Source organism: Balaenoptera physalus (assembly GCF_965194825.1).
Source record: "Balaenoptera physalus genome assembly, chromosome: 1".
In the NCBI taxonomy this organism is placed as follows: Eukaryota; Metazoa; Chordata; class Mammalia; order Artiodactyla; family Balaenopteridae; genus Balaenoptera; species Balaenoptera physalus.
The window spans coordinates 42,214,615-42,241,419 of NC_138882.1; the positions used below are offsets into that span (position 1 = coordinate 42,214,615).

General features: G+C 35.5%; 1 protein-coding gene across 6 annotated transcripts in view; it reads left to right on the forward strand.

Moving 5' to 3' along the window:
- Positions 1-26,805, forward strand: part of RPS6KC1 (ribosomal protein S6 kinase C1) — a 229,085-nt gene that overhangs the window by 87,923 nt on the left and 114,357 nt on the right. For 5 of the 6 annotated variants that reach the window (XM_082471434.1, XM_082471433.1, XM_082471439.1 and 2 more), the window contains one exon: positions 4,583-4,945. The exons of the other annotated variant lie outside the window; for it this stretch is intronic. In XM_082471434.1, the coding sequence (XP_082327560.1) occupies positions 4,583-4,945 (363 nt within the window). The remainder of the gene's footprint in view (positions 1-4,582; positions 4,946-26,805) is intronic. 6 annotated transcript variants of the gene reach the window in all.

Here is a 26,805-nt window from a genome sequence, read left to right on the forward strand (position 1 = left end):
AGAAACTAACACACCACTGTAAAGCAATTATACTCCAATAAAGATCTATTAAAAAAAAAAGCACTCATTTAGAATTAGGTAGAATTTGAAAAGGAAACAATTTGTATAGAATACTTATTTTTTACTTTATTTTACTATCTGACTTTCTCCCTAGGTGTTTTGATGGTCTTACTTTTCTGATCTAATTTCATTTAATCATAATTTCCTTTGCTAATAAAATAAGGTTGGAAAAGTAAGAGGAAATATGACTATGTGACTAGATGTTTATGGTCAAAAGCCAAGAAACTGAATACACATAACTTTACCCTCTTACCCTTTGGTATTATTGTTCTTGTTAGGAAGGAAAATCAGGCAAAGCATGAAACAGTGCAATGTGATAGATGATGTGGAGGTTATAGTGACAAGACATCAGAGGGCAGACAAAAGATCTATAACATTTCCTTTGTTTTGTGATTAGCTGTATAAACAACATTTTTTTTCTTTGTCTGTTTATTAATTTCAATGGACCAGGTTATATAATGATAACTATGGCCCTAGTTTAAGGAAATAAATTTGTATTGAATATCTAAAATATTTAAAAATTATTTTAAAAAATCTCTTGTAAAGTTTATATATTGCTCAGAGCAGTGGATAAATAATTTTGTAGATTGCTATAAAGAGATTTTGATTTTAAGTGCTGTCTATACAGTTGAAATGTCAGAGAATTGAAAAGATTTCCACTAGGTCCAGTGAATTTCATCTGATATTGTGGATTTAATGAAATCTGTTGCTTTTAGGGAACAAAATTAGTACTTTATGAGCATTCTAAGGATTAAAAAAAACCCAAAAATCCCTGAAAACAGGATATATTGACAGAGTGCCAAAGTAGTGTCTAAAGCTGATTTGAAATTTGAGCTTAGCTGCCAGTAAATGTTTTTACCCTAACTTACTTTATTCCGTATGAAGTAAGCAATTTGAGTCTGTAATAGGGGTTGACAAACTGTGGCCCATGGTCCAGGTCTGGCCTGCCACCTGTTTTTATATGACCTACAAGCTAAGAATGGTTTTTACATTTTTAAATGGTTGACAGAATTCAAAAGAATACTATTTTGTGGCATGTGAAAATTATATGGAATTCAGATTTCAACATCCATATAAGAAGTTTTATTGGAACACAGGCACACTTTTCACGTAGGCATTGTCTGTGGCTGCTTTTATGCTACAACAGCATTGTTGATTAGTTGTGACTGAGGTCATATGGCCCACAAAGCCTAAAATAGTCACCCTGTGGCCCTCAGAAAAAAAGTTTGCTGGTCCCTGATCTAGAATTGTACACTCAAATCCACCTTTAATTTTGACTTAGTATATGATCCTGGGGAGATCATTTTCTTCTTAATATATTTTCCTTTATGAGAAACTTGGCAGTCAGTATTCAGTGGAGATGCAGATCTCATAGTTGTTCCCAGACCTAAGTTTTGCCTAACCCTATTGTCAATCTTATTTAATGATATAAATCAGTGGCTCTCAAAGTATGGTCTTCAGACCCCTGGGTATTCCTGATATGTTTTTCAGGGGATGCCCAAGGCAGAAACTATTTTCATAATAATCTAGGAAATTATTTGCTGTTTCCACTCTGCTGACATTTGATGATCCAAAAGCAATGGTGGATAAAACTGATGTACTTGAGCATGAATCAAGACAGTGATACGAGACTGTAACAGTAATTGTTGCACATACTTGCAGTAATACCAATGGTAGTTTCACCTAGGAATTAAAGCCTTGATAAAGCAGTAAAAACTGTTAATTTTATTAAATCTCAACCCTTGGGTACATGTCTTCTTGGTATTCTGTGTGATGACATGGAAGTATACATAAAACACTTTGTATACTGAACTACCATGGTTGCCTTGAGAAAAAGCACTTGTGCAATTGAGCCATAAACTAGCTACTTTTTCCCGGGGACCCCATTTTTGTTTGAAAGAATGATTGACATACAAACTATCATTGTTCAGACTTGGGTATTTAGCAAATGTTTTTTTTGAAAATGAATGAAGTGAGCTGACACTTCAAGGAAAACAGCTAACAGTATTTGTTGCCAAATACTGATAAAATTCTAGTTTTCAGTCCCAAATTAGAATTTTGGAGAACCTGTATCAGCCACTTTGAGCAAAACAGCTAACAGTATTTGTTGCCAAATACTGATAAAATTCTAGTTTTCAGTCCCAAATTAGAATTTTGGAGAACCTGTATCAGCCACTTTGAGCCTGACAGTTTCCAATACTTAAAGAATTTTCTGATGATGTTGGTGGTGGTAAGTAGCAAATATGATTTTCTTGGAGATATTGTAATAATGAAATTTGTCACCATTTGGAGGATCTGTGTAACTCAGGGAACTAATATTTTCAAAATGACCAGGGTGTGATGTTACAAACTCATGCATGATAAAAGATCCATTCAGTGTGTAAGACAGACCCATGGATTTGAATGTAACAGAAACAGAAATTACACTGATAGAAATTTATATTCCACATGTAAACTAACCTTTAAGAAACTACTGTTTGTTAAGTTTTCTGGCAGTATCAAAAAAGCAATAGCCACAATTATTTGAAAAGGCTATTAAAATATTCACCCCATTTTCAGTTACTTACCCATGTGACATTTTCTTCAAATTTTCCAACCAGAAAAACATCTGACAACAGACTGAGTGCAGAATTAGTCATGAGACTGCAGCCATCTTCTGTTAACAAGATTTGCAAAAATGTAACACAATGGCACTTCTTAGTTATTTTTATAAAAATTATGTTGGGACTTCCCTGGTGGCACAGTGGTTAAGAATCCACCTGCCAGTGCAGGGGACACGAGTTCGAGCCCTGGTCGGGAAGATCCCACATGATACGGAGCAGCTAAGCCCGTGCGCCACAACTACTGAGCCTGTGCTCTAGAGCCCGTGAGCCACAACTACTGAGCCTGCGTGCCATAACTGCTGAAGCCCGGGTGCCTAGAGCCCGTGCTCCGCAACAAGAGAAGCCACCTCAATGAGAAGCCCGCGCACTGCAACGAAGAGTAGCCGCTGCTTGACGCAACTAGAGAAAGCCAGTGTGCAGCAACGAAGACCCAACACAGCCAAAAATAAATTAAAATAAAAAACAAACTTGAAATGATAAAAAGGTTCTGTAACAGGAGAATGAATGAACAAAAAAAAAAAAAAAGGAAAAAACAGTATGTTAACATGTAATGGGCTTTAGTGTTAAAAAAAATTCAGTCTGTTTTTAAAATATCAAGATTGGTAAATATTTACAGGTACAATCCATATAAGCAAAAGCTGTTTGAGGTTCTTAATCATTTTTAAGAATGACTTCACTTACCATGAAGTCAGTTATATGAAATGGAAGAAGTAATTTTCATTGCTTAAATGTTTCAGTAGCACCCATTATTCACTTTATGTCAGAAAACTAAGATGCAAATACAGACCAAAGATTCCTCCAAAAGCTTGTGGAAGAGGCTGAAATGTAAATTTCAATACTTCAGTTAAAAAAAACCATAAGTGGCATACATTTTCCAGATATGGATGGTTACTTAAAAGCACACCTCTGAGGATACATTATATTATTGTAAAATAATTATTATGTAATTGCTATAATAGTTATAATTTAATGATAGCCTGTTATATCCATTAACTCTTTTCCTCATTTAAAGCCCTGCATGATAAGTTATATTATTAAGTAACTCGCTGTTGGTCACACAGTAAGTTTTAAAGAGCGGGGATTCAGGCACTTCTTTTTTGTCTTACTCTAAAGCTCTTACTCTTCCTTTTATCATAATGCTGTTGTTCACAGCAGCTGTGTATACAAGCATCAGCCTTCTATACATAGTTTACAAGATCTTGTGGTAAGGGCCCTTTTTGACAACAAGGCTAGATAAAGACTTGTCTCAGTTTTAGTTTGATGATTAAGGCAAGGAGACTGTCTTCTAGAGCTGTAGGGAGACAGCGCAAAAATGAATGAACTAAGAAAGAGAAAAACAAATATCGTATAGTAACACATATATTTGGAATCTAAAACAAAAAATGGTTCTGATGAACCTAGGGGCAGGACAGGAATAAAGACGTGGATGTAGAGAATGGACTTGAGGACACGGGGAGGGGGAAGGGTAAGATGGGATGAAGTGAGAGAGTTGCATTGACTGTACTACCAAATGTAAAATAGAGAGCTAGTGGGAAGCAGCCACATAGCCCTGCTTAATGGAGATCAGCTAATGGAGATCAGCTCGGTGCTGTGACCACCTAGAGGGGTGGGATAAGGAAGGTGGGAGGAAGACGCAAGAGGGAGGGGATATGGGGATATATGTATATGTATAGCTGATTCACTTTGTTATACAGCAGAAACTAACACAACATTGTAAAGAAATTATATTCCAATAAAGATATTAAAAAAAAATGAATGAACTAAGCTGAAACAAATTGCTAGACACTGACTTCCATCAGTAAATTACACCCTTCCTGATTGACATGGGTAGTATGAAAAAATGAATAGTCAGTATGATTTGTATTCTTTTGGCTGATTCTCAGTTTAATATCTGTTTACTATTGTGATCATATTTCTAGGCTTCTCCAGTGACAGTGATCTAATATCTCTTACTGTTGATGTGGATTCTCTTGCTGAGTTGGATGATGGAATGGCTTCCAATCAAAATTCTCCCATTAGAACTTTTGGTCTCAGTCTTTCTTCGGATTCTTCAGCACTAGGGGCCGTTGCTTCTGACAGTGAACAGAGTAATAAAACAGAAGAACGGGAAAGCCGTGGCCTCTTTCCTGGCAGTTTAAAATCCAAGCTTGGCAAGAGAGATTATTTGGAGAAAGCAGGAGAATTAATAAAGCTGGCTTTAAAAAAGGAAGAAGAAAATGACTATGAAGCTGCTTCTGATTTTTATAGGAAGGGAGTTGACTTACTCCTAGAAGGTGTTCAAGGTACAATTTTATCTGTATTAATGTATTTTGGCATGTTCGTGTGTTGGTATCTGGGGAAGAAAAAGTATGTGATGTATAACTGTTGCTTGTGTATAATTCTATGTAAAAACAAGACTGAAAAGGAGAAATTACTGGAGATTAAATGACTTAAATATGGACATACACTTTTAGTTACATGAAATGGAGGACAGTATCAGAGATAGTTAAGTTCTGCTTTGATCAATTAATCAGCAAAAACAATTAAAAAAATGAAGGCTCTAAGTCTTTTGTATGAATAATAATGTTTTTTTCTGACATGTTCACCAGCCTTCACCTATCTCAGGAGTATTCACAGAGATTCTTTAGTACATCTACTCTCGGCCCGAAGAGACAAGATGAAATGAGCTTTTAAACTGAGAGTGTAAAGGGTTCTTGGATTTGCCTACTATTCTGTTTTTGTTAGTTGTGATAAATTCTCAGCTAATTAATGTGGGTGATATGGGACATGTAGAGCTGAATGTTGCTGAATGTCTGTAAGTAGAACTTAGCATTTTATTTACTTATTTTATTTTTTTTTTAAACTTTATTTATTTATTTATGGCTGTGTTGGGTCTTCATTTCTGTGCAAGGGCTTTCTCTAGTTGTGGTGAGCGGGGGCCACTCTTCATCGCGGTGCGTGGGCCTCTCACTGTTGCGGCCTCTCTTGTTGCGGAGCACAGGTTCCAGACGCGCAGGCTCAGTAGTTGTGGCTCACGGGCCTAGTTGCTCCGTGGCATGTGGGACCTTCCCAGACCAGGGCTTGAACCCGTGTGCCCTGCATTGGCAGGCAGATTCTCAGCCACTGCGCCACCAGGGAAGCCCTGTTTACTTATTTTTTAAGCGTCAATTTTTATCATTTGCCTTTTCTTTATGGAAGCAGATTGAAGCATACTTCAATTCGTTACCTGACTTTCTGGACACAGTAATCAAAAGTTGATAGGACCTTCTTCCAGTGGTTTTCTGTCCAAAAAATCATCATCGTCCTTGTTGTTTTGTAGTCTTTGACTTGTTAGTACCATTTAGATTACCACAGTCTCCTGGATTACTAATACTTTTTTACTACAGTACTCCCACTCTCACTATGCCTGGTGTCCTATAGTCTAGAAGACTTCTGTTTACTCTTCCTAGAGTATAAACTTTCCATCTTCTAATCTAGTTTAAAGATGAATACTTGACTGTATAGAGTGGAAGAGGGAGTGTGTGTAGTAGTGTCCTAATTACTTCTTAACCAGGATTTTGATGAATTCTCTTGTTTTTAACCTTCACACTCAACTTCCACAGCTACCTAAAACCACTAGTTCCTGGAATTTTGGACAGATTTAAAGTGCTGTGTAAGTCAAGCAGCTTCCTTGAGTTGCCCAAGTCAATAACCACTCATCCATCTACTTTTTAGCTTCTAAAATTTTGTTGCTGCTATTTTCTCTCTCAGTCTCTTTGTTCTTACAGGGTTTTGCCTTAAAAATAATTTTTTTTTTTACTGCCACATTAATGGAACTTCAGGAGGGAACATCTCTTATGGTGTATGATTGATATATCATTTTGATATAAATTTTTGTTTTTCGAATAGTTTCATAGTCTTTTGCGTTTTTTTTTGTCTGTTAGTGGAGTATTTTGGTCTTAATGATCTACTCATTTTTCTTCTTTGTCTTAAATTTCATTTGGGGTTGGGAGTTTAAAATGGGGATGAGTTCCAAACAGTTGGCTCTGATATTTTGCCCTTTTCTTTCTATATAATTTTGTGCTAAAACACAAAATTGATATATATTGATATAAAACACATCAGTGTGATACTTTTCTGTCTAAAAGTTACTTGCATTTAACCTTAGAACACTTCATAATGTTACCACTTGATGGCACCAGAAAAATAAAAATCTTTGCTTCAAAATGAGAATTAGGGATGCATGTCAGCAAATAACAAAAAAAGTACATAATTTAGTTAGTTACTTTATGATTATGGTGGTGAATTATTTCTCCACTGGAACTTGATACCAAACCTACTAAACCTCTAGCTTAAGGAGTGTTACTATTTAAACATATTTGTCCTATTTAACTTACGCTTGTCTCTCTGAAACCACAATCTCCAGTTCTGCCTGGATTAGTTTTTGTGGTTAATATGCCATCAGATCTAAAAAGTTATAATCAACTAATTGCTTGTAACCTTCTATTGTTTATTCATAATGTGTTCAATTTTATTCATACAAACTGTGGGAACCACAATCACAGGATTTTAATTTTAACCAAAATGTAAGATAACTTCTGTTTGAGGCCCATGGTTATACATTTAACTACTTGTTAAATGTAATATCAGGGCAGTGCTTCTAGTCTGTGGATTCTGTTTAAAAGTATACCAGTCACCACACATGGACATTATTTTTAAAAAATGTTTTCTCCAGTTTTACTGAGATATAATTGACATATGACATTGTATTAAAGGTGTACAACATAATGATTTGATATATGTATATATTGTGAAGTGATTACTGCAGTAAGTTTAGTTAACATACATTTCCTCACATAGTTGTAAATTTTTTTTTTCTGGTGATGAGAACTTTTAAGATCTATTCCGTTAGCCACTTTCAAATATACAATACAGTTGTTAACTATAGTCACCATGTTGTATGTCACATCCCCTGGATTTATTAATCTTATAAATGGAAGTTTGTATTTTTTGATCACCTTCACCCCTTGCCTGTGGCAGCCACCAGTCTGTTCTCTGTTTCTATGGGTTTGGTTCTTTTTAGATTCCACATATAAGTGAAATCATATGGTATTTGTCTTTCTCTGACTCACTTCACTTAGCATAGTACCCTGAAAAATTTCTTTCTTTTTTTTTATGGTTGAATAATATTCCATTGTATATATACACCACATTTTCTTTATCTATTCATCTGTTGATGGACACTTAGGTTGATTCATGTCTTGGCTATTGTAAATAATGCTGCAACGAACATGGAGGTGCAAATGTATGTATCTTTGAGGTAGTGATTTTGTTTCTTTCGGATGTATACCTGGAAGTGGAATTGCTCAATCATGTGGTAGTTCTATTTTTAATTTTTTGAGGAACCTCCATATTGTTTTCCATAGTGGCTGCACCAATCTACATTCCCACCAACAGTGCACAAGAGTTCACTTTTCTCCATATCCTTGATAACATTTATTTGTTGTCCTTTTGATGGTAACCATTCTGACAGGTGTGAGGTGATATCTCATTGTGGTTTTGATTTGGGTTTCCCTTATGATGAGTGATATTAAGTACCTTTTCATATACCTTTTAAGCATTTGTATCTCTTCTTTGGGAAAATGTCTGTTCACTTCCTCTGACCATTTTTTAATCTGATTAATTTTTTTTCCTCTATTGAGTTGTGAGAATTTTGTGTGTATTTTGGATATTAACTTCTTATCAGATATATAATTTGCAAATATTTCTCCCATTTGGTAGGTTGCCTTTTCATTTTGTTGATGGTTTTCTTTGCTGTGCAGAAGAAGCTTTTTAGTTTCATGTAGTCCCACTTGTTTATTTTTGCTTTTGTTGCCTTTGCTTTTGGTTTCAAATCCAAAAAATTATTGTCAAGACTGATGTCAAGGAGCTTACCCTCTATGTTTTCTTCTAGGAGTTCTATGGTCTCAAGTCTTACATTCAGGTCTGTAATCCATTTTGAGTTGATTTTTGTGTATGGTGTAAAATAGGAGTCCAGTTTTACTCCTTTGCAAGTGGATGCCCAGTTTTCCCAGGACCATTTATTGTGCCTATCCTTTCCCTATTGAATATTCTTGGTTCCTTTGTCAAAAATTAGTTAACTGCACATACATGGGTTTATTTCTGGGCTCTCTATTCTGTTCCATTGATATTTGTGTCTTTTTAATGCCAATACCATACTTTTTTTTTTTAACATCTCTATTGGAGTTTAATTGCTTTACGATGGTGTGTTAGTTTCTGCTTTATAACAGAGTGAATCAGCTATACATATACATGTATCCCCATATCTCCTCCCTCTTGTGTCTCCCTCCCACCCTCCTTATCTCACCCCTCTAGGTGGTCACAAAGCACCGAGCTTATCTCCCTGTGCTATGCGGCTGCTTCCCAGTAGCTATCTATTTTACATTTGGTAGTATATATTAGTCCATGCCACTCTCTTACTTCATCCCATCTTACCCTTCCCCCTCCCCGTGTCCTCAAGTCCATTCTCTACATCTGCATCATTATTCCTAGCCTGCCCCTAGGTTCTTCATAACCATTTTTTTTTTTTAGATTCCATATATATGTGTTAGCATACAGTATTTGTTTTTCTCTTTCTGACTTCATTCAGTATGACAGACTCTAGGTCCATCCACCTCACTACAAATAACTCAGTTTCGTTTCTTTTTATGGCTGAGTAATATTCCATTGTATATATGTGCCACATCTTTATCCATTCATCTGTTGATGGACACTTAGGTTGCTTCCATGTCCTAGCTGTTGTAAATAGAGCTGCAATGGACATTGTGGTACATGGCTTTTTTTTGAATTATGGTTTTCTCAGGGTATATGTCCAGTAGTGGGATTGCTGGGTCATATGGTATTTCTATTTTTAGTTTTTTAAGGAACCTCCATACTGTTCTCCATAGTGGCTATATCAATTTACATTCCCACCAACAGTGTAAGAGGGTTCCCTTTTCTCCACACCCTCTCCAGCATTTATTGTTTGTAGATTTTTTGATGATGGCCATTCCGACAAGTGTGAGGTGATATCTCATTGTAGTTTTGATTTGCATTTCTCTAATGATTAGTGATGTTGAGCATCCTTTCGTGTGTTTGTTGGCAGTCTGTATATCTACTTTGGAGAAATGTCTGTTTAGGTCTTCTGCCCATTTTTGGATTGGGTTGTTTGTTTTTTTGATATTGAGCTGCATGAGCTGCTTGTAAATTTTGGAGATTAATCCTTTGTCAGTTGCTTCATTTGCAAATATTTTCTCCCATTCTGAGGGTTGTCTTTTTGTCTTGTTTATGGTTTCCTTTGCTGTGCAAAAGCTTTTAAGTTTCATTAGGTCCCATTTGTTTATTTTTGTTTTTATTTCCATTTCTCTAGGAGGTGGGTCAAAAAGGATCTTGCTGTGATGTATGTCATAGAGTGTTCTGCCTATGTTTTCCTCTAAGAGTTTGATAGTGTCTGGCCTTACATTTAGGTCTTTAATCCATTTTGAGTTTATTTTTGTGTATGGTGTTAGGGAGTGTTCTAATTTCATTCTTTTACATGTAGCTGTCCAGTTTTCCCAGCACCACTTATTGAAGAGGCTGTCTTATCTCCATTGTATATTCTTGCCTCCTTTGTAATAAATTAGGTGATCATATGTGTGTGGGTTTATCTCTGGGCTTTCTATCCTGTTCCATTGATCTATATTTCTGTTTTTGTGCCAGTACCATACTCTCTTGATTACTGTAGCTTTGTAGTATAGTTTGAAGTCAGGGAGCCTGATTCCTCCAGCTCCATTTTTCTTTCTCAAGATTGCTTTGGCTTACCATACTGTTTTGATTACTATAGCTTTGTAATATAGTTTGAAATTAAGATTAATCAAGATTGCTTTGCCTACTCAGGGTCTTTTGAGGTTCCATACAAATTTTAGAATTTTTTTTCTACTTCTGTGAAAAATGCCATTGGAATTTTGATAGGGATTGCTTTCAATCAGTGGATCACTTTGAGTAGTATGGATATTTTAACAATATTAATTCTCCCAGTCCATAAGCATGGAATATCTTTTGTTTTCCTCTTCAGTTACTTTCATCAGTTATTTGTAGGTTTTAGTGTACTGATCTTTCACCTTCCTGATTGAATTTATTCCTAGGTATTTTATTCTTTTTTATACATGTATAAGTGGGATTGTTTTCTTAATTTCTCTTTCTAATAATTTGTTGTTAGTGTGTAGAAACACTGATTTTTGTATATTGATTTTGTATCCTGTACTTTTACTGAATTCGTTTATTAGTTTAACAGTTTTTGGGGGAGTCTTTGGGATTTTCTCTATCTAATATCATGTCATCTGCAAAAAGAGAGAGTTTTACTTCTTCCTTTTGATTTGGATGCCTTTTTTTTTTTCTTCCCTTTTTCTTGCATAATTGCTCTGGCTAGGACTTCCAGTACTATGTTGAATAAAGTGGCAAAAGTGGGCATCCTTGTCTTGTTCCTGATCTTAGAGGAGAATGTTTCAGGTTATCACTGTCAAGTGATGTTGAGTATAATGGACTTTATTCTTTAATTTGTGGGGAAATTGGGGGCTCCAGCTTGTGAGCTAACTTGACATTTAGAAGCAGAAGAGATGTCCTTGGAGAAACTGTTATTGAGACATCACTATAACCAGTTATACCTATGAGTCATTTTGATTTAACTCTTGCTGTGAGAATTGTTACCTGTGACCTTAGACTGGATTGGCATGCTTTCTAATAAAATAACTATTTCTGGATATCTGATAATCCAGAGAAATAATCTTTCAGAGCTAAGTAGAAGTGCTTTGTAAAGGGGTTCTTAAGAGTTTGTAAATTTTGTTATTCTGCATACTAACTATTCATCCTAACTAAACTATTCATTTAAAGGAATTTATCTAGGTTGTTTGGAGATCTGATAAAGATGGCTTGATGTTTTTCTTACTTAATTCGTGTTTGCACAGCTGAGGTTAGATGCAAAACACAGTAGCAGCAGTTCTATTTGCCCATCCAGCAGAGAAAAAGCATACCCTGATAGTGGTAACTTTGAATTCTCCTTTTGAATCCGACACTTATTTCCTCAGTCTAGAAATGGCTCTTGAAATTAAGGTGCCCTCTACTGTTCTCAGTCCAGAAGAGATTTTTATGGATTTAAGAGGGAAAATCCAAAAGTCAAGATTGAAGGAATCAACTTGAATCTTTGAAGAGAATGTTTCAGTACATAACCTTTCATTTCTGTCTTATTTATATATTTCTGCAAGTGGCTGATATGACTAATCTGTATTCTTAGTGTGGGCTTATTGGAATAATTGTGATAATGTAGAGTGGCAAATGGATGACATAAAGGTATTAACGAAATATTTAAATAACAATAATTTATTATTTAATACATGCCTGTCACTGTACAAGGGGTTTTTCTTAACGTTATTTTTAATCCTCAGAACAAACCTATAAGCTGAGCTATGGCTGGTCATGCTGGGCTTTGTCTAAGGACACCAAAACTTAGAGGGTGCAGACATTTAATATAATGATTCTAAAAGCTTGGCACCTAGTTAGCAAGAATAATTATTTAAAACAGGAAGCTACCAGATGGCGAGCATTGTTAGTAACACCCATCTGTGGGCTACATTATGAATTACAGAGTTGATTTGGGAGCTGGTTTTGTTCAGTTTGTTCTAGGTGCCAACATTGCTGGTTTATTGTGTTTGTAAGGTGGATACTGGAATCCCCATTTTACAGGTGGAGAAAACTAAGACTTATATAAAGTAAGCAATTTGCTCAGCAACACAAACCAGTAAAAGTTTCAGCCAGGCTTTAAATCTAGGTCTGAGTTCAAATTTTGCCTTCTTTCCACTCTGCCATGCTACTTCTCACACATAATTAGATTAGCTTTTTAAAATGGAAACACAAGTCTTCTCCAGTTTCCTGGAGAAGACTTGTATCTTTAAAACTTTGCGTATTTATTCTTTTTCCTTCTACCCATTTATTTCTTTGCTCAGTCAACCATCTATCATTCAGTTGACCATTCAACAAGCTTTTACTACTTGTATGTACCAGGTACTGTGATAGTGAATATACAGTGTTTTTTTATAAAAATATAAAATTGAACAATGAGACCTCCTCTCCTCTCTGCCCATCCTTTCTTCTCCTTTCCCTTCCCCTCTCCATCCCTCCCCTTTCCTGTTTCTGTTTAAGTCTCCTGCATACATTATGAATATCACAATGAAAAGAGTTTCTGGATGTTGTTGGTATCTAATTTTTTTGTCAAACTTGTTGATATTTTTGACGTATGAGCCTACTTATGATGTTGCTACTTAGCTGAGAGATGCAAACCATCTTCTGCAATTTTCATCCTGGTAAATGGCATAATAAGCAGTACCAAACCATTTTTTATAGTTTACCCCATACCTGGGTCTATGTGTGCTAGGCTCTCAGGGATGTTCAGACATATTTCAAAAGCTGACCTAGTGTGCTGTGGTACTACTGGTATGTCATTCTGGGTCTCTTATTGGGTCTTGACTATTTTTCTTTCCCACAGTGAGGAATAGAATTCCTGGAGAAACCATAAACCTACATACACTTCTAGGTTTCCTTTGAGTCACTTTGATTAGCTCAGAATTGTAGAGTTAGTTCTAGAACATGTCCAGGCTCTATGAATGTGGCTAGTCTCTGTGCAGTCATAATGACATATACTCAAGTGCTTTAGAAAACAGTTTTGACTATTGATTTATTCCTTTGAATGAGAGTTACTCAAGTATCAGGAAGCTCAGAGGATAAACTTGTTTGCTGGATCAGAGATTAGAAACAAAGTGCCCCAAATTGGATTTTTTGTTGTAGTTGATTGGTTTGGTACTTGGAGGGGGAACAGTGCCTTGACTTGCAGTGCTAATAAAAGGCCCATCTTTATCCAAGCAACAAGAAGCAAGAATTGAAGGAATAAAAAATGAGAAGAGGCAAAGATGAGTTATTAGAGGGCAGAGAATGGCAAACAATCAATTTAAAAAATGCCATTACTTTGTACTTTCCTAGTCTTCAAATTACTTTTATTAGTACCTCTTGATGGCTAACCTATCCACTTTTTCTTTCTGGCACCTCTCAGTTGTTTCTATTTCTGTATTTATCTTAGTTTTCATGAGCCATCATTTCAAAAAGTCTTTTGGCAGATACCTTAATCTCCCTTGCTTTTTGACCTTACATCACTTTTACCTGGCAGATCCCCAGCTATGGATTAAGTTATCCACTTGTTTTGGAGTATCCATGAATTTCCCATATTTCTGGTTTACAGAGGTTGCTAACCAAAATGAATTCATTGTTACTAATCTTAACTGGGCCCTCAATAATGTTACTTATCCTTGATGTTCCTTGGTTAACTCACATCTGTACACTCTGTAGTGATTGTATTTCATACAATCTCTGATTTTCCTAAATCTCTTCTACTTTTCCAGTGACACCACACTTTTCTTCATTTTCTCTCTTAGGTTGCCTTTTCTAATCTACTTTGCCAGCTCCTTCTTTTCCATTTGGCATTTAACTGTTGAAGTTTGTTGATTCTTTTTTGTTAACCTTCTTAAGCTCCTTACCCTGCTTTCTTAGATGATTTCAGCATTACAGTTTTGAAGACTATCTACAGTAACACTGTATAATAGAAATATAATGTAAGACACATTTAAATTTTTCCACTAGCCACATTAAAACTAGGACTCCCACTACTGGCCAGTATGGGTAACAGGGTAACTATATTTACTCTCCTTCATGAAGGAACTAAAAAACCAGACAAAGTATATGTAACAATGGTTTTCAAGACACTGGATATTAAGTAATGAAGGGCAGTGTTTTCTGAGGTACAGGAAATAAATGTGATGAGTCTTACGATTGTCCAGCTTACTGTGTTGAGTTTCCGGGCTCAAGGACAGGGAACAGGGAAGCCAGATGGATCATGGCAAAACCTCTGAGTTGAAGTGATGGAGCTGAGAGTCCACAAAGACCAAAGCTAGAGTTTGCAGTTAGAGCTTGCAGGGTCATTACTTGATGTCTAGTGTTTTATCTAGAGAAGAGATGACAGTATATAGATTTACAGAGTATCCCCTGGAATATTTAGCAGAGTACAGATTAGTGCACGGATGTGGAGAAACTTTCCATAGTCATGGAAAGATTCCCTGAAAGGATCAGGGGAAACATTCTGGGCATTCACACAGGGCTGGGAATAGTGTCTGTTCCTAAAAGGTAGTCTTGAAAACCTCAGCCATGGGGAATTGGGTAGAATACTCAGAAGAGTCTTGCTCCAGTAGGGTGGAGTAATAGTTAGCTCTAGGCCCACCCTAACAAACTTTAGAAGTAAGACCTGCCAAAATGAAACTGCTTCCAAGAAACATAACTATCCCAGAATAAAACTCAGTAATGCCTAAAAGCTTTCCAAATTCAGTTAAAACATTCTGCTGGTCCAAGAAGCCCAACAGACCCCAAGCATAACAAACATGAAAACAACACTAAGGCATATTATAATCAAATTGCTCAAAACCAGTGATAAAGGAAAAATCTTAAAGTTAAAAGCAGGCAGAAAAAAATAAATAAACATGAACTGAAGAACAAAGAAAAGTGTGACATCAGATTTCCTGTCATAAATAATGCGAATAAGTAGACAACTGATTAACATCTTTAACATAATGGAAATAAAAAAAACCTGTCGATTGAGAATTCTGTACCCAGTGAAAATATATTTAAAAAATGAATGCTGATTTTTTCTGTTTTAGCAGTTATTGAGACAGCTCTGACTAATGTTGAATTGTCTGTTTCTCCCTTTATTTCTTTCAGTTTTTGCTTCATCTACTTTGGGACTCCGTCATTAGCTGCATAATTTTTTTATAACTGTTATATCTTACTGATTAATTTAACTTTTTAACATTACAATCTTTTTTGTCTCTAGTAAAATTTTTTTTTTCTTAAAATCTTTTTGTTGGATGTTAGTATAGCTATCTACCTCTCTCATTACTTTTTGTATGATATATGTTTTTCCATTCTATTACTTTCAACCTGTTTGTCTGAATCAAAGTCTGTCTCCTGTAGACAGGATGTAGTTAGATCCTTTTTTTAAAAAAAAACCTGAGTCTTATAACCTCTGCTTTTTGATTGGCATGTTTAATCCATATACATTTAATAATATCATTGGATTTATGTCTGCTGTCATACTATTTGTTTTCTATATGTCTCATTTCTTCTTTGTTTTTACTACCTCCTCTGTGGTAAGTAGATATTTTTCTAGGGTACCTTTATTATCTGTTTTTTTTTCTAGGCTATCTCATTTTGACTTTGATTTGACTATGATTTTCCATAGTGGTTTTTCTGAAGATTACAGTAATAAACATTTTAACTTAAAACATTCTACTTCAGAGTAAAACTACCTTAATTCTAGTGATAAAGAGAAACTTTGCTTCAGTATAACTTCCTTCCTTTCCTTCTACTTTTTGCTAGTATTGTCATATATGTTACATCTTTATATAAAAGCCCTACAATGCAGTTTTATAATTATTGATTAAATTTACTTGTCTTTTAAACCAGTTTGGGGAAGAAATGAAAAGAATATATTTATGCTGTCTTTTTAAAATTTTACCTAAGTAATTTCCTTACTCTCTTTATTTATTTATTTTTTAAATTTGGATTTCAGTTATTCTCTGGTGTCATTTCCTTTTCTTTTTTTCTTTTTTTTTTTTTTTTCCTTCTTCAGTATTTCTTGTAAGGCAGGTCTCCTAGCAACAAATTCTCTTAACGTTTACGTAAGAATGTTTATTTTGTCTTTATTGTTGAAAGATAGTTTTCCTGGATATTGGATTCTTGGTTGACTGTTTTTTTTCCTTTTCAGCATATTGAATACGCCATACCACTGCCTTTTGGTTTTCATTTTTCTGATAATAAGTCAGTTGTTAAATTTTGTTGAAATCCCCTAGTATGTGATAAGTAATGTTTATCTTTTGCTACTTTTAAGATTTTCTGTTTTGGCTTTTGACAGTTTGGCTATTATATATCTGGGTGTGAATCTCTACATTTATCCTTCTTAATGTTTGTTGTATCCTTGGTATTTGATGACCTTCTTAGATATGTAGATCATTTTGGGGAAATTTTCACCTATTCTTTCTTTCTTTTTTAAAAATATTTATGTATATATATAAATATATATTTATATTTATTTATTTGGCTGTGCTGGGTCTTAGTTGTGGCATGTGGGATCTTCGTTGCCACGTGGGGGATCTTCATTGTGGCATTTGGGATCTTTTAGTTGCGGCACGTGGGCTCATTTAGTTGCGGCATGTGGGCTGTTTTAGTTGTGGCATGTGGAATCTAGTTCCCTGACCAGGGATTGAGCCCGGGCCCCCTGCATTGGGAGTGCAGAGTCTTAACCGCTGGACCACCAGGGAAGTCCCTTACCTATTATTTCTTTAAAATATTCCTTTCTTCCGTTTTCCCCCCCTCTTTTATTTTTTGGACTGCATTATTTGTATGTTAGTGTGCTTTATGTCTGAATTTGGTTCTTCCCCCACACCCTCCCTCTTTTTTTTTTTTTATTGTTCAGTTTTATTCAGACTGAATAATGTCTACTCATTTATCTTCAAATTTGCTGATTCTTTTTTCTGTCAGCTCAGTGTGCTGTTGAGTACTTTTTAACTCCAGAATTTCTATTTGGTTCTTTTTCACAATTTCCGTGTTTTCATTGTTAATCTGTATTGTTGATTCATTGTCTTTGTGCTTTCTTTAATTCCTTAAACATGGTTTCTTTTAGTTCTTCAAACGTATTTATAATAATTGTTTGAATTGTTTGTCTACTAAGATTTACGTATGAGTCCCTTCAGAGACAGTTTTTACTGACTGCTTCTTTTTTCTGTTTATGGGCCATACTTTTCCTGTTTCTTGACATGTCTCATATTTTTTGTTGAAAACTTGATATTTTAGATAATATATTATAGCAACTGTAAGATTCTACCTCCTCCCCTCTGTTTTTCTAGGGTTGTTTGTTGTTGTTGTGTGTGGTCAGACAGTGATCCTTTAGAGATTATGCTTAAACTGCCTCAGTCAGTGAGGCTTCTGCCATTTGCTGAGAGTGTCTGTGTGTGGGCTAGGGCGTTCAAAATTCAGGCGGTTTACGAGTCTTCCCTGGTTTTTACTTTCTGTTTTTGCATGGTCTCCTGTTCACCAAGAGTGAGAGGATAGCTGTGGCCCTCTGTGGTCTTTTCTGTGCATGTGTATAACTTTCAAGATCCCCACGAATATATGGGAGCTTAGCAAAGCACGCTGTGACTATCTTGTTTCTCAGATTTTCCTGTTAAATTTTTGGCTTGTCTGTTGTCACTGTTTGCTGTTGATTTCAATAGCCTGGAACTTTTTTCAGTGGATATCAGACTAGCCCCCCGTCGGCAGCAGGAAGGCTGTTGATCCTCACATCTGCTATCGACATTGGGCTAGGGCTGGGTAGGAGTAGCTGCATGTTAAAACACCCTTGCTTCTCTATTGCAGTGCAGTACTTTTTCTTATATAAATATTTCTTAATTTTTTTTATGTCTGTAGTCAGTTTCCAGAGTTGTTGTTTTTGATAATTTTGACCAGTTTTGTCTGGGAAGAGGTTTTCTCCAGTTCCTCTCTCTGATATTCTGGAAGTCCTACCTTCTGTCTTTGCTTTCCTAACAACTTCATAATTTTTTTCCTGATCTGCTCTTGCTTGATGTTAATCCATTCTATCTCTACCAGTAGAGTAGTCTGAGTGATCTTTTAAAAATAGTCTAATCATGCCAGTTTCTTGCATTAAATTTATTGCTTTGAGGATAAAATCCAAAGATACTATGGTCTACAAGGCTATGAATGATTTGGCTTCTTTCTCCCTCTCCAGGCTCATCTTGAACCACTCCTCTTCAGTTATTCTTCTTTAGCCACAGTGGCCGCCTTTTACCTCCTGGCAAGCACTAGGGTCTTTTCTGTGTTGGAACTTCCACATAAGCTGTGCTCTGTTTGAGTGCTTTTCTGTGTTGCTTCAGTTGATATCCCCTTGTTCATCAGGTCTCAGTTTCAATGACAGTTCCTCAGTGAAGCCTTTCCTCACCTCTATTCAGACCAGAATAGATTTCCTGAATCTTGTTGTCATTGCACACTGTTTTGCTTCAAGTACTTATCATATTTACAATGAAATAATTATTTATGCAATTATTTATTGAATGAATATCTCTTTGTTTACTTGTAATGTCCTTGAATGCAAGGAATTTTCTCATTCATCATTGTATCTTCTAGTATAGTGGCTTTTCCATAGAAAATCCTCTATAAATATTTTTGAATGAGAATAATTCTATAGATACATATAAATGGGCACTTGACCGGGGAAAGGAGAAAGCTTGTAGGGAAGGCTTCTGGAGGAGGTGATAAATAAGTGAAATCTTAAAGTATGTGCAGTAAATAGCCAGTATGCATTAAGGCAGCTTGTGAAAATGTCAAATAGGCTTAACATGACTCCTGTAGGCACATCAGTACTCCACATAGACATCAGTATATTTGTCCCGAAAGTTTGACAAGGTGTAGAATTCAGCCATTTGAAATGACATTAATTATATGCATTATTACATTTATATTTGTAGCTATATAAGTAGTGGGAACTCCGTGTTATTTCTTGCTAATATGACCCTGAGTTTGATTTCTAGCTTTAGTAAATAAGCTTCTGTCTTGGTTCCTTTCCTTGTCTTGGTCTTGTCTTCCCTATTTCAGCATCCTGGGAACTAGGGCTCTATTCTGTTTTGATTAGACTCAACCCCAAATTGTCCAGAATTAGCATTTGACCTAAAATGCAAACTTGGCAGCTGGGAAACTGTCATGCGATTTACTCTAATACTTTTCTCATGTTCTTTTTGGGAACAAGGTAGGGATAGACAAACACCTATACTATATTCTAGCAGCTGAATAGACACCTGTAGCATATCACAGTAGCTAATAATCAGGGGAAGAATGGAGTAACTCAGTTTAGAAATATTTGTGTCAAAATAAAGAGTTATATAAGCTTGGACCCAGAAGGGCTAATTCTACATTATCTCTAAAAATTTTGATTGTGAAAATAAACAGAAAAACCTTGTTTCCTAAGAGTTCTTTATTACCACAGTTTTTTAATACTACAGGTTTTCACCATAGATGTTTTAAAAGTTGCCCTTTTTAGAAAGAGAAGAGACACTATAAGAATATTATAGGGTTGTGCTTCTTCCTTAATTTCAGATTTTGTTACCTCGGGAAACAGAACTTTAGAGATCACATACCTTGGGCCTAGAATAATGTCCATCTGAGGATGATTATTGGTATGCAATATTGTTAATGTATAATAATAGTAATAATGATAACTAAGATGATCTTTCATGTAGTTAGAACTCAAGCAGGATAAATTGAATATGAAGCAGTATGCTTTGGGCAGGTTTTGATTCTTCATTTGTTGGTCTCATGTCAAAGATATATGTGTTTGGTGGTCTAGATGGAATGAATATCATACGTTCAAAAAATAATGAACCTTCTGAACCTCTGATGATCAGGAGGCTCAGCGTACTGCAGCCGATGGGCATAAAGTTCTGCCTTTCCACATGGTTACAAGTGAAGGAGGAAAGTCTGGATGAATCATCTGCTGGCATATGTTTCCTGAGTTGTTGGATATTTTGGTGTCAACTTTTATGTTGAGAGTTTCATGTTTTAATGACAAAAATGTTCACTGGAAATTATAGCCTGGAAAAGAGAACCACTTTCCTGCTTCTGCAAAAAGGTAGGTAAAGCATTGATGTGGGGTAAAGTAGCTGTGGAGTTTTATATTCAGATTGTATGAAGAGTAAACAGAGCATCTAAAATAACCACTTGCACATTGCAACAAACACATCATCATTTGCTAAAAAAAGAGTTATAATTACAGTTGACGAAGCATGGACACCATAAAAAATGCATTAGTTTGGCTTGACACATTAATTACCTGTTTTTGCAGATGTTTTTATGTATTGTTGTGTGAACAGTTTACAAAATAATTACAGGAAAGTCATATGGAAAATAAACTAAGTGGGTGGTTTCTCGTCTAAATATTTTCATTCATGTGAATCTGTGTGAGGCACAGCTGCTCTATAGCAAAAGAGAGATGAGGATTCTCGAGTTTTTTTTTTGGTTTTTTATTAGATGGTCTCTGTCATCAGTATCACCACATTTTAATATCTTCAGCAGCACAGTTTAAAAACATAAAATGAGAGGGTTGGTTTAATCCCTGTGATTATTGAAAAAAACCTTGATTCTGATCAGAAGAAATGTAGATATCTATGAGTATTTTAAAATAAACCAAACAAAACTAAAATACCCTAAGTGAAAAACTACTGCTATTTCAGTGCTGGCAGGTCGTTAGGCACTTGGGCAAGGATTTAATCATTATTTTGTTTTTACTTGAGTTACATACTTTTACATAATTTACAGCTTAAGCTATATCTTAATTAAACATTGAGCTAGTTATAAATTGCATGGAAGTTCAGCTTATTTATTCTCTTTTAGGAAGTATTAAAAATGTATATCTGCTTTTTCTCAGAAGATTATACTGTATTTCTCTTAGTGGTCTCAAAGTGTGTTTCATTTGAAAAATAACCAGATCATTGTATCATACTTTTACAAACTGTTAAGAAACACATTTTCCAAAATTGTAATTGTCAAACGATAGAGTTCATAGGCTTCATTTTATTTTATACAGTGATTTATAATTACTTAGAATATCTGTGTTGTATTTTCCTCACGGATACTATTATGATAATTTTTCATAAAATTAAACCAAATATAGATTCTCTTTTTAGTCCAGCCATGCCACTTCTATGCTATATTCCTTTTTTATGCATTTCACCTGCACAGATGATAAAGACAATAATTATACACATTTTCTGACATGTATTTTATGTGACTATTATGAAAGGCACTAAGTTATAGAAGGAGATAATTGAATCATCTCTAGGCGTGAAGGTATTGTAATCAGACTGTGTAATATTGGTGAAAAATCATTCATTTACTTTTTCATTCATTTGTTTAACAAAATTTTATTGATAGTCTTCTATATGTAATGTCCTATGACAACATTGAAATGACCATAAACATTGAGATGACTGTGTGTCTGGAACATAATAGATGTTCAGTAACTATTAGACATCTTTCCTTCTGAAAGGGGTAGGAGAGGCAGGAATAAGTGGTATGGAGAACTTTTTCACTCTTGTGCCTTACTTAAAGAAAGCCAGTTGCTGGGAGGATTTTCTTTGTTATCTTGAAATGGGCTTCACCTTTGATATACTCTGGGAGTAGTGCTTGACACATACTTTGAATTGTTTAAGTGTGGCGATATGTAATTTTCACCTTAAATCAGTCTGAAGAAAGATGGGATGGAGTCGTTTCTAATTCTAGTATACACTAAGGCAATTTAATTTTTAAGGTGGGGATGCATTAATGGAGGCTATGAAACTTACGGAATTGAGAAGAATTAACTGCTTATAATCAGTATTTCTGTTGATCATTTTACATCCTCTCAAAGGAAATGTGATTCCATATCATGACATCAAGAAAACAATTGTTGAACTGAGTCTTCCATAGATTTGCTGCTTCTCTTAAGATGTCTCTTAAAACTAGTGAAAAATGAGCAAAAGCTTTTGTATGGTTTGGGGGACTTTCCATATTTATCTGTGTGGCGGATAAAAAACTAAGTTTATGTGGAGTTTCCTTTCCAGATTTTTCCCTATCTTATTTTTATTCCATCTTATAAGACAAAATTTAGCTTTTTGGTTTTAATTCTTTATTCCTTTTTCCTTCAATATGTCTCTAGCTCCTTTTAATCTTTTTATCTTAATCTTTTAGAAGTCATTTGATTAGAACATAAGGGACACTTAGGGGATAATTATCATCATCATCATAAGGAACATTTAAGGGATTGTTTATTTATTTACTTTCTTACTTAGAAGAGTTTATTGTCAGAAAGAGACTGTCCAAGCAGTGTTGTTTTGAAGGAATTGAATGATTGGTCTTTTGGGTTCTCCCCTTTAAAAATGCAAAACAAAAATAGGTTAGGGAGCAGAAAGAAATTGTTGAATCTAAGAGAAGACTATCTCTGTAGGCATTTAACACCCTATGGTCTAACGATGTGTTAGTTTTCACACAGTATTACTGATAGCAGTGTTAAAAAACAAAATTCAAGTGAGTAAATTTGAAGATCTAATTGGCTTTATTAATGGATTCATGACTTGGGCAGCATCCTATCTAGCAAGTAGCAAGGAGCTCTAAGGAGCTCCAGAAAAGGAGATGTTTTTAAAGGCAGAAAGGGGGTGGGAAAAGGAAGTCATAAATAAAAATAAGGATTATTTTGAGCAAGGTCACCTTCCTTTGGGGTCAAAAGGGTTTATCATGCATATTATCTCATTGATCCTGACTGAGAAATTCCAGATTGATTGGTTAAGATTCCAATCCTGGGGAAGGTTGAAATTACAGTTAGACTAGGTATTAAGTCTTGGTTTGGTGACATGGGCTTAGCACAAGTGACTCCATTTTGGACATGTTGTTTCTTTTTCTTTTTTTTTAAATTCTCCCCTTTTGATCAAACTCTTAGCTTAACTGAGAAACGTGATCAAAGTTTAAAGATTATTATGATTATAAAAAAGCAGGATAATTCTCATGTTTGGGGTGCATTTTGGAGCCATGGTCCCCAAGATCCAAACCAATCAAAATCAAATAAGTCAAAGAACAACCCTGCTGAAGGAGTCAGCTTTTTAACCAAGTGGCTTGCTCAGTGATTTTATGTAATTGAGTTTCAGCTTCCCCAGAAGTGTTGATCCAGGCATAGCAAGTGATGTTGACCACAACACAGACACCTCCCTGCTCAGCTAAAACATAATTAAGGGCTATACTATTATGAGGAAAAATTTTGGCCAGAGAGTCTAAGGATTTTTGGGGGGCAGCTATTGTTTCAGTAGCAGATAACAGAATATCTTCACGAATTAAGGAAAATTTTAAAATCACATTCTCAGTTACATTTACTTTTGACCAGGGAAGCATGGCCTTGCCAAGGGAAGTGAATTCTGAGTCATGAACATCTCCTGGTAGGCCTTTTCTAACTTTCTGATGTAAATCCATGGGAGTTGACCAATGAGGTGACTAGTTGATTTGTGGAAAGTTAGGGGTCAGTTGGATAACCTAAGAGGCATTGCACAGTTGTACGCTAGCCATCTAGGCACTCATAGGTCCAAGGAGAATGATAACCACCACAAACAAAGACAAACCCTATTGGGGCACAAACCATTCCCGTTAAAGTGATGCTGCTAATGGACCATTCACAGGGATTGCTGTGTTTACCGTTCAACCCAGGGGTCAGTTAGGATTTCAGTGCATACGGAAAGAAAATCTTTTAGTCTGAAATAAAGAGTCACCCACCTTGCAAAGATAGGTGCTGCTGGTGAGATCTCTTAGTGAGTGGGGACAGATCTGATCTAGATAATCATGGGAATGTGGGGGGGCAAATGACCTAAATTATGTAGGTAATTATGTCTCATTGGGGAAGTACAGTTATAATTGGAGAAAGGTAAAAAATGGTATTTCATATTCTGGCCACAAGAGTTGAACTTGGTAAGAGACTTCTTACTAAGAGGGGGTGAGTGGAGTGTTGATCATAGTTTCCAGTGACATTGGGAATAGAAGAAAAATTGGTCACAGGGAGGACCAGCAGATCTCTAGTATCATGGATAGATCGGAATCTTTGGTGACAAATCCAGCAGTCTGAGATGTTACTCTGCTTAGCATTGGACTGGGAGATGTGGAAATGTTTTTCCAGGCTAATTCCAGAGTAAATGAAAGAAAGACAAGAATAAAGGGTTTCATGTTTGTTAAAGTATGAAGTCTTGATCCAGCATCATGGGCAGAAGCAATCTACCTTGATGTCAGCTACTTCTCTTCCTTGACAATTTGGTTCAGAGGTCCTTAGTGTCTGTACAGGACCAGAGGTCAGGTGGAGCCTTCTTCAGCTGTGAGACGTATATCCGAGGCTCAAGTCTCTGAAGTTTGACTGCCGTCTGGGCAGGAAGAGGACCTGGTTATGGTCCCTTGTAGTCTCTTACAGGAGATTCAATGGCAGCCTTTAAAACAGAGGCTTTAGTGACTTTAAATTAGAAGGGTGGGAGAAAATTAGAAATGTTAGTTTGGAGAGTTGTAGCCAGATATTTGAGGAAACTAGAAGAATTTAGGATCTAGTTCAGTTTATAGGTGTTTAACCAAACCTCAAAGACAGTTAACAGGGTTACTCTAAAATAGACAAAGGTGCAGACATAATTTTCCTCCCTACAGTTATCCCCACTTCTTTTTTTTAAGGATAATTACAGTAAAACTAATCAGTTTGCATTAGACTTAGCCTGCTTATTTACATAAGTGCAGCAAGAATAGTGATTGATTGTATAAGTTCTTTGTAAGACTGCTTTGGTGGAACTTTTCACAGGGGATCTCAGATTGAACTCTTAAAAGCCTTTGAGGCTAGGAAGCCAATCCAAGGGTCATCACTAGATTTTACCTGCAATACCTACAGTTTGAGTGAAGTCCTCTCTTTTCAAGGTTCCTGGGCCTGTCAGGAAGTATAACCTTCCATACTCATCTGGTAAGGCTGACGGTAACCCTGTAAGTAAGGCACCAGGCCAATTTTTCCAAGCAGTTCCTTAAAGCTGTCTGGTCATATCTGAGTGTATACACATTTCTGTCAAATATGACATTCTAGTTAAAGTCTTGGTAATATAGCCAGTGTTTCCAATTGTGTTCTGTTACAATGAGAACAGATTCTTATTGAACTTATGCAAATAATGAACTTTATTGCCGTGAAGAGAATACTCAGGAGTTTCTGAATTTTGGTGGGATCAAGTAGGGAGAAAAAGTAAATGTTCCACTTTAGTTCACAGATGTATATTACCAAATTGCTGATAGCTTTAAAAGAAGAGATAAAAGGATTTCCTTAAACCTGGCAAAACAAAAGAACCAGCAATGTTTTAAGCAAAAAGTCATAAAAAATTATAATCATCTTCATCAGTTCATTCAGTTCTATGTAATTATTTCTTTTTTTAAATTAATTTTTATTGGAGTATAGTTGCTTTACACTGTAATTAGTTCTTGATCTTCATCTTTTGTTAGCAGTTTTATGAATCCAGTTTTTCCTTAGAGTTCTATAAATTCTTAACCAGTTGGTGTTATGATCTGAAAGTTACCAGAAACTAGTATCCTAGAGTACTTGTCAGAATCCTTTCTAGAGATTTCTCTGAAGAAGAAACACTTTTGTAGGAACGCTTTAGCAAAAGCATAAGAGTAAAACAATAACCGTCTGTAAATGTCAAAAGACTTAAAATGCCCATGGTTAAAGATCTGACTAGAGATCATTACAGCGCAGTTGACAAGGAAATTTGGTTACTTCTGTGACACACAACACTCCAGGACAATAACTAGAATTATGAATGATAACATTATCAGATTTATTATTGTGTTATTATTATAAATATAATGTCATTATATGTATTATAATTTTTATTATAACACTGTCAGATATTAACATATATCAGATTTCTAGGAACTTCATACAATTTTTAGAATACTTATATACCTATATAAATAGAACATAAAGAAGGCCTAGTATTTTTATTTCTCAATGCTTCACATGTAATTTAACATATCAAATAAGTCTAATTAGTTTAACATCTATCTTTTTATGAGAGGAGAGAACAAATCTTTTGAGATATGCCAGGGGCCCTCTGGAAAAATCCCAAAGTTAGTTTGAGGTCAGAAAGACTTCTTTTAGAATTTGATTTTTGGGAATTTTGTAAAAAATATCAAACGGTTTAAAAACACTTGGTCAAATAGGGTCATAGGGCACTACGAAACAATGCTTACGTATTTAACCAAAGTGGCAAAGACTTTACAGGCAAATATAGGTTACATAGTTCTGAGCAAAACTTACTTCTTTTAATATCCAGAGGACTAGGTTTAAGAAATCAAAGACCCGATAAAGACAACAGGGAACATAGGTGATTATTTTGACAGGACACAAGATCTTTGTGTCCCCCACCTCCTCCCTGGACCTGGCAGATTGTTCAAAAGGTAAAAGAAAACCTTTTATAATCTCTTACTATCAAAAGCAGACCAGTAG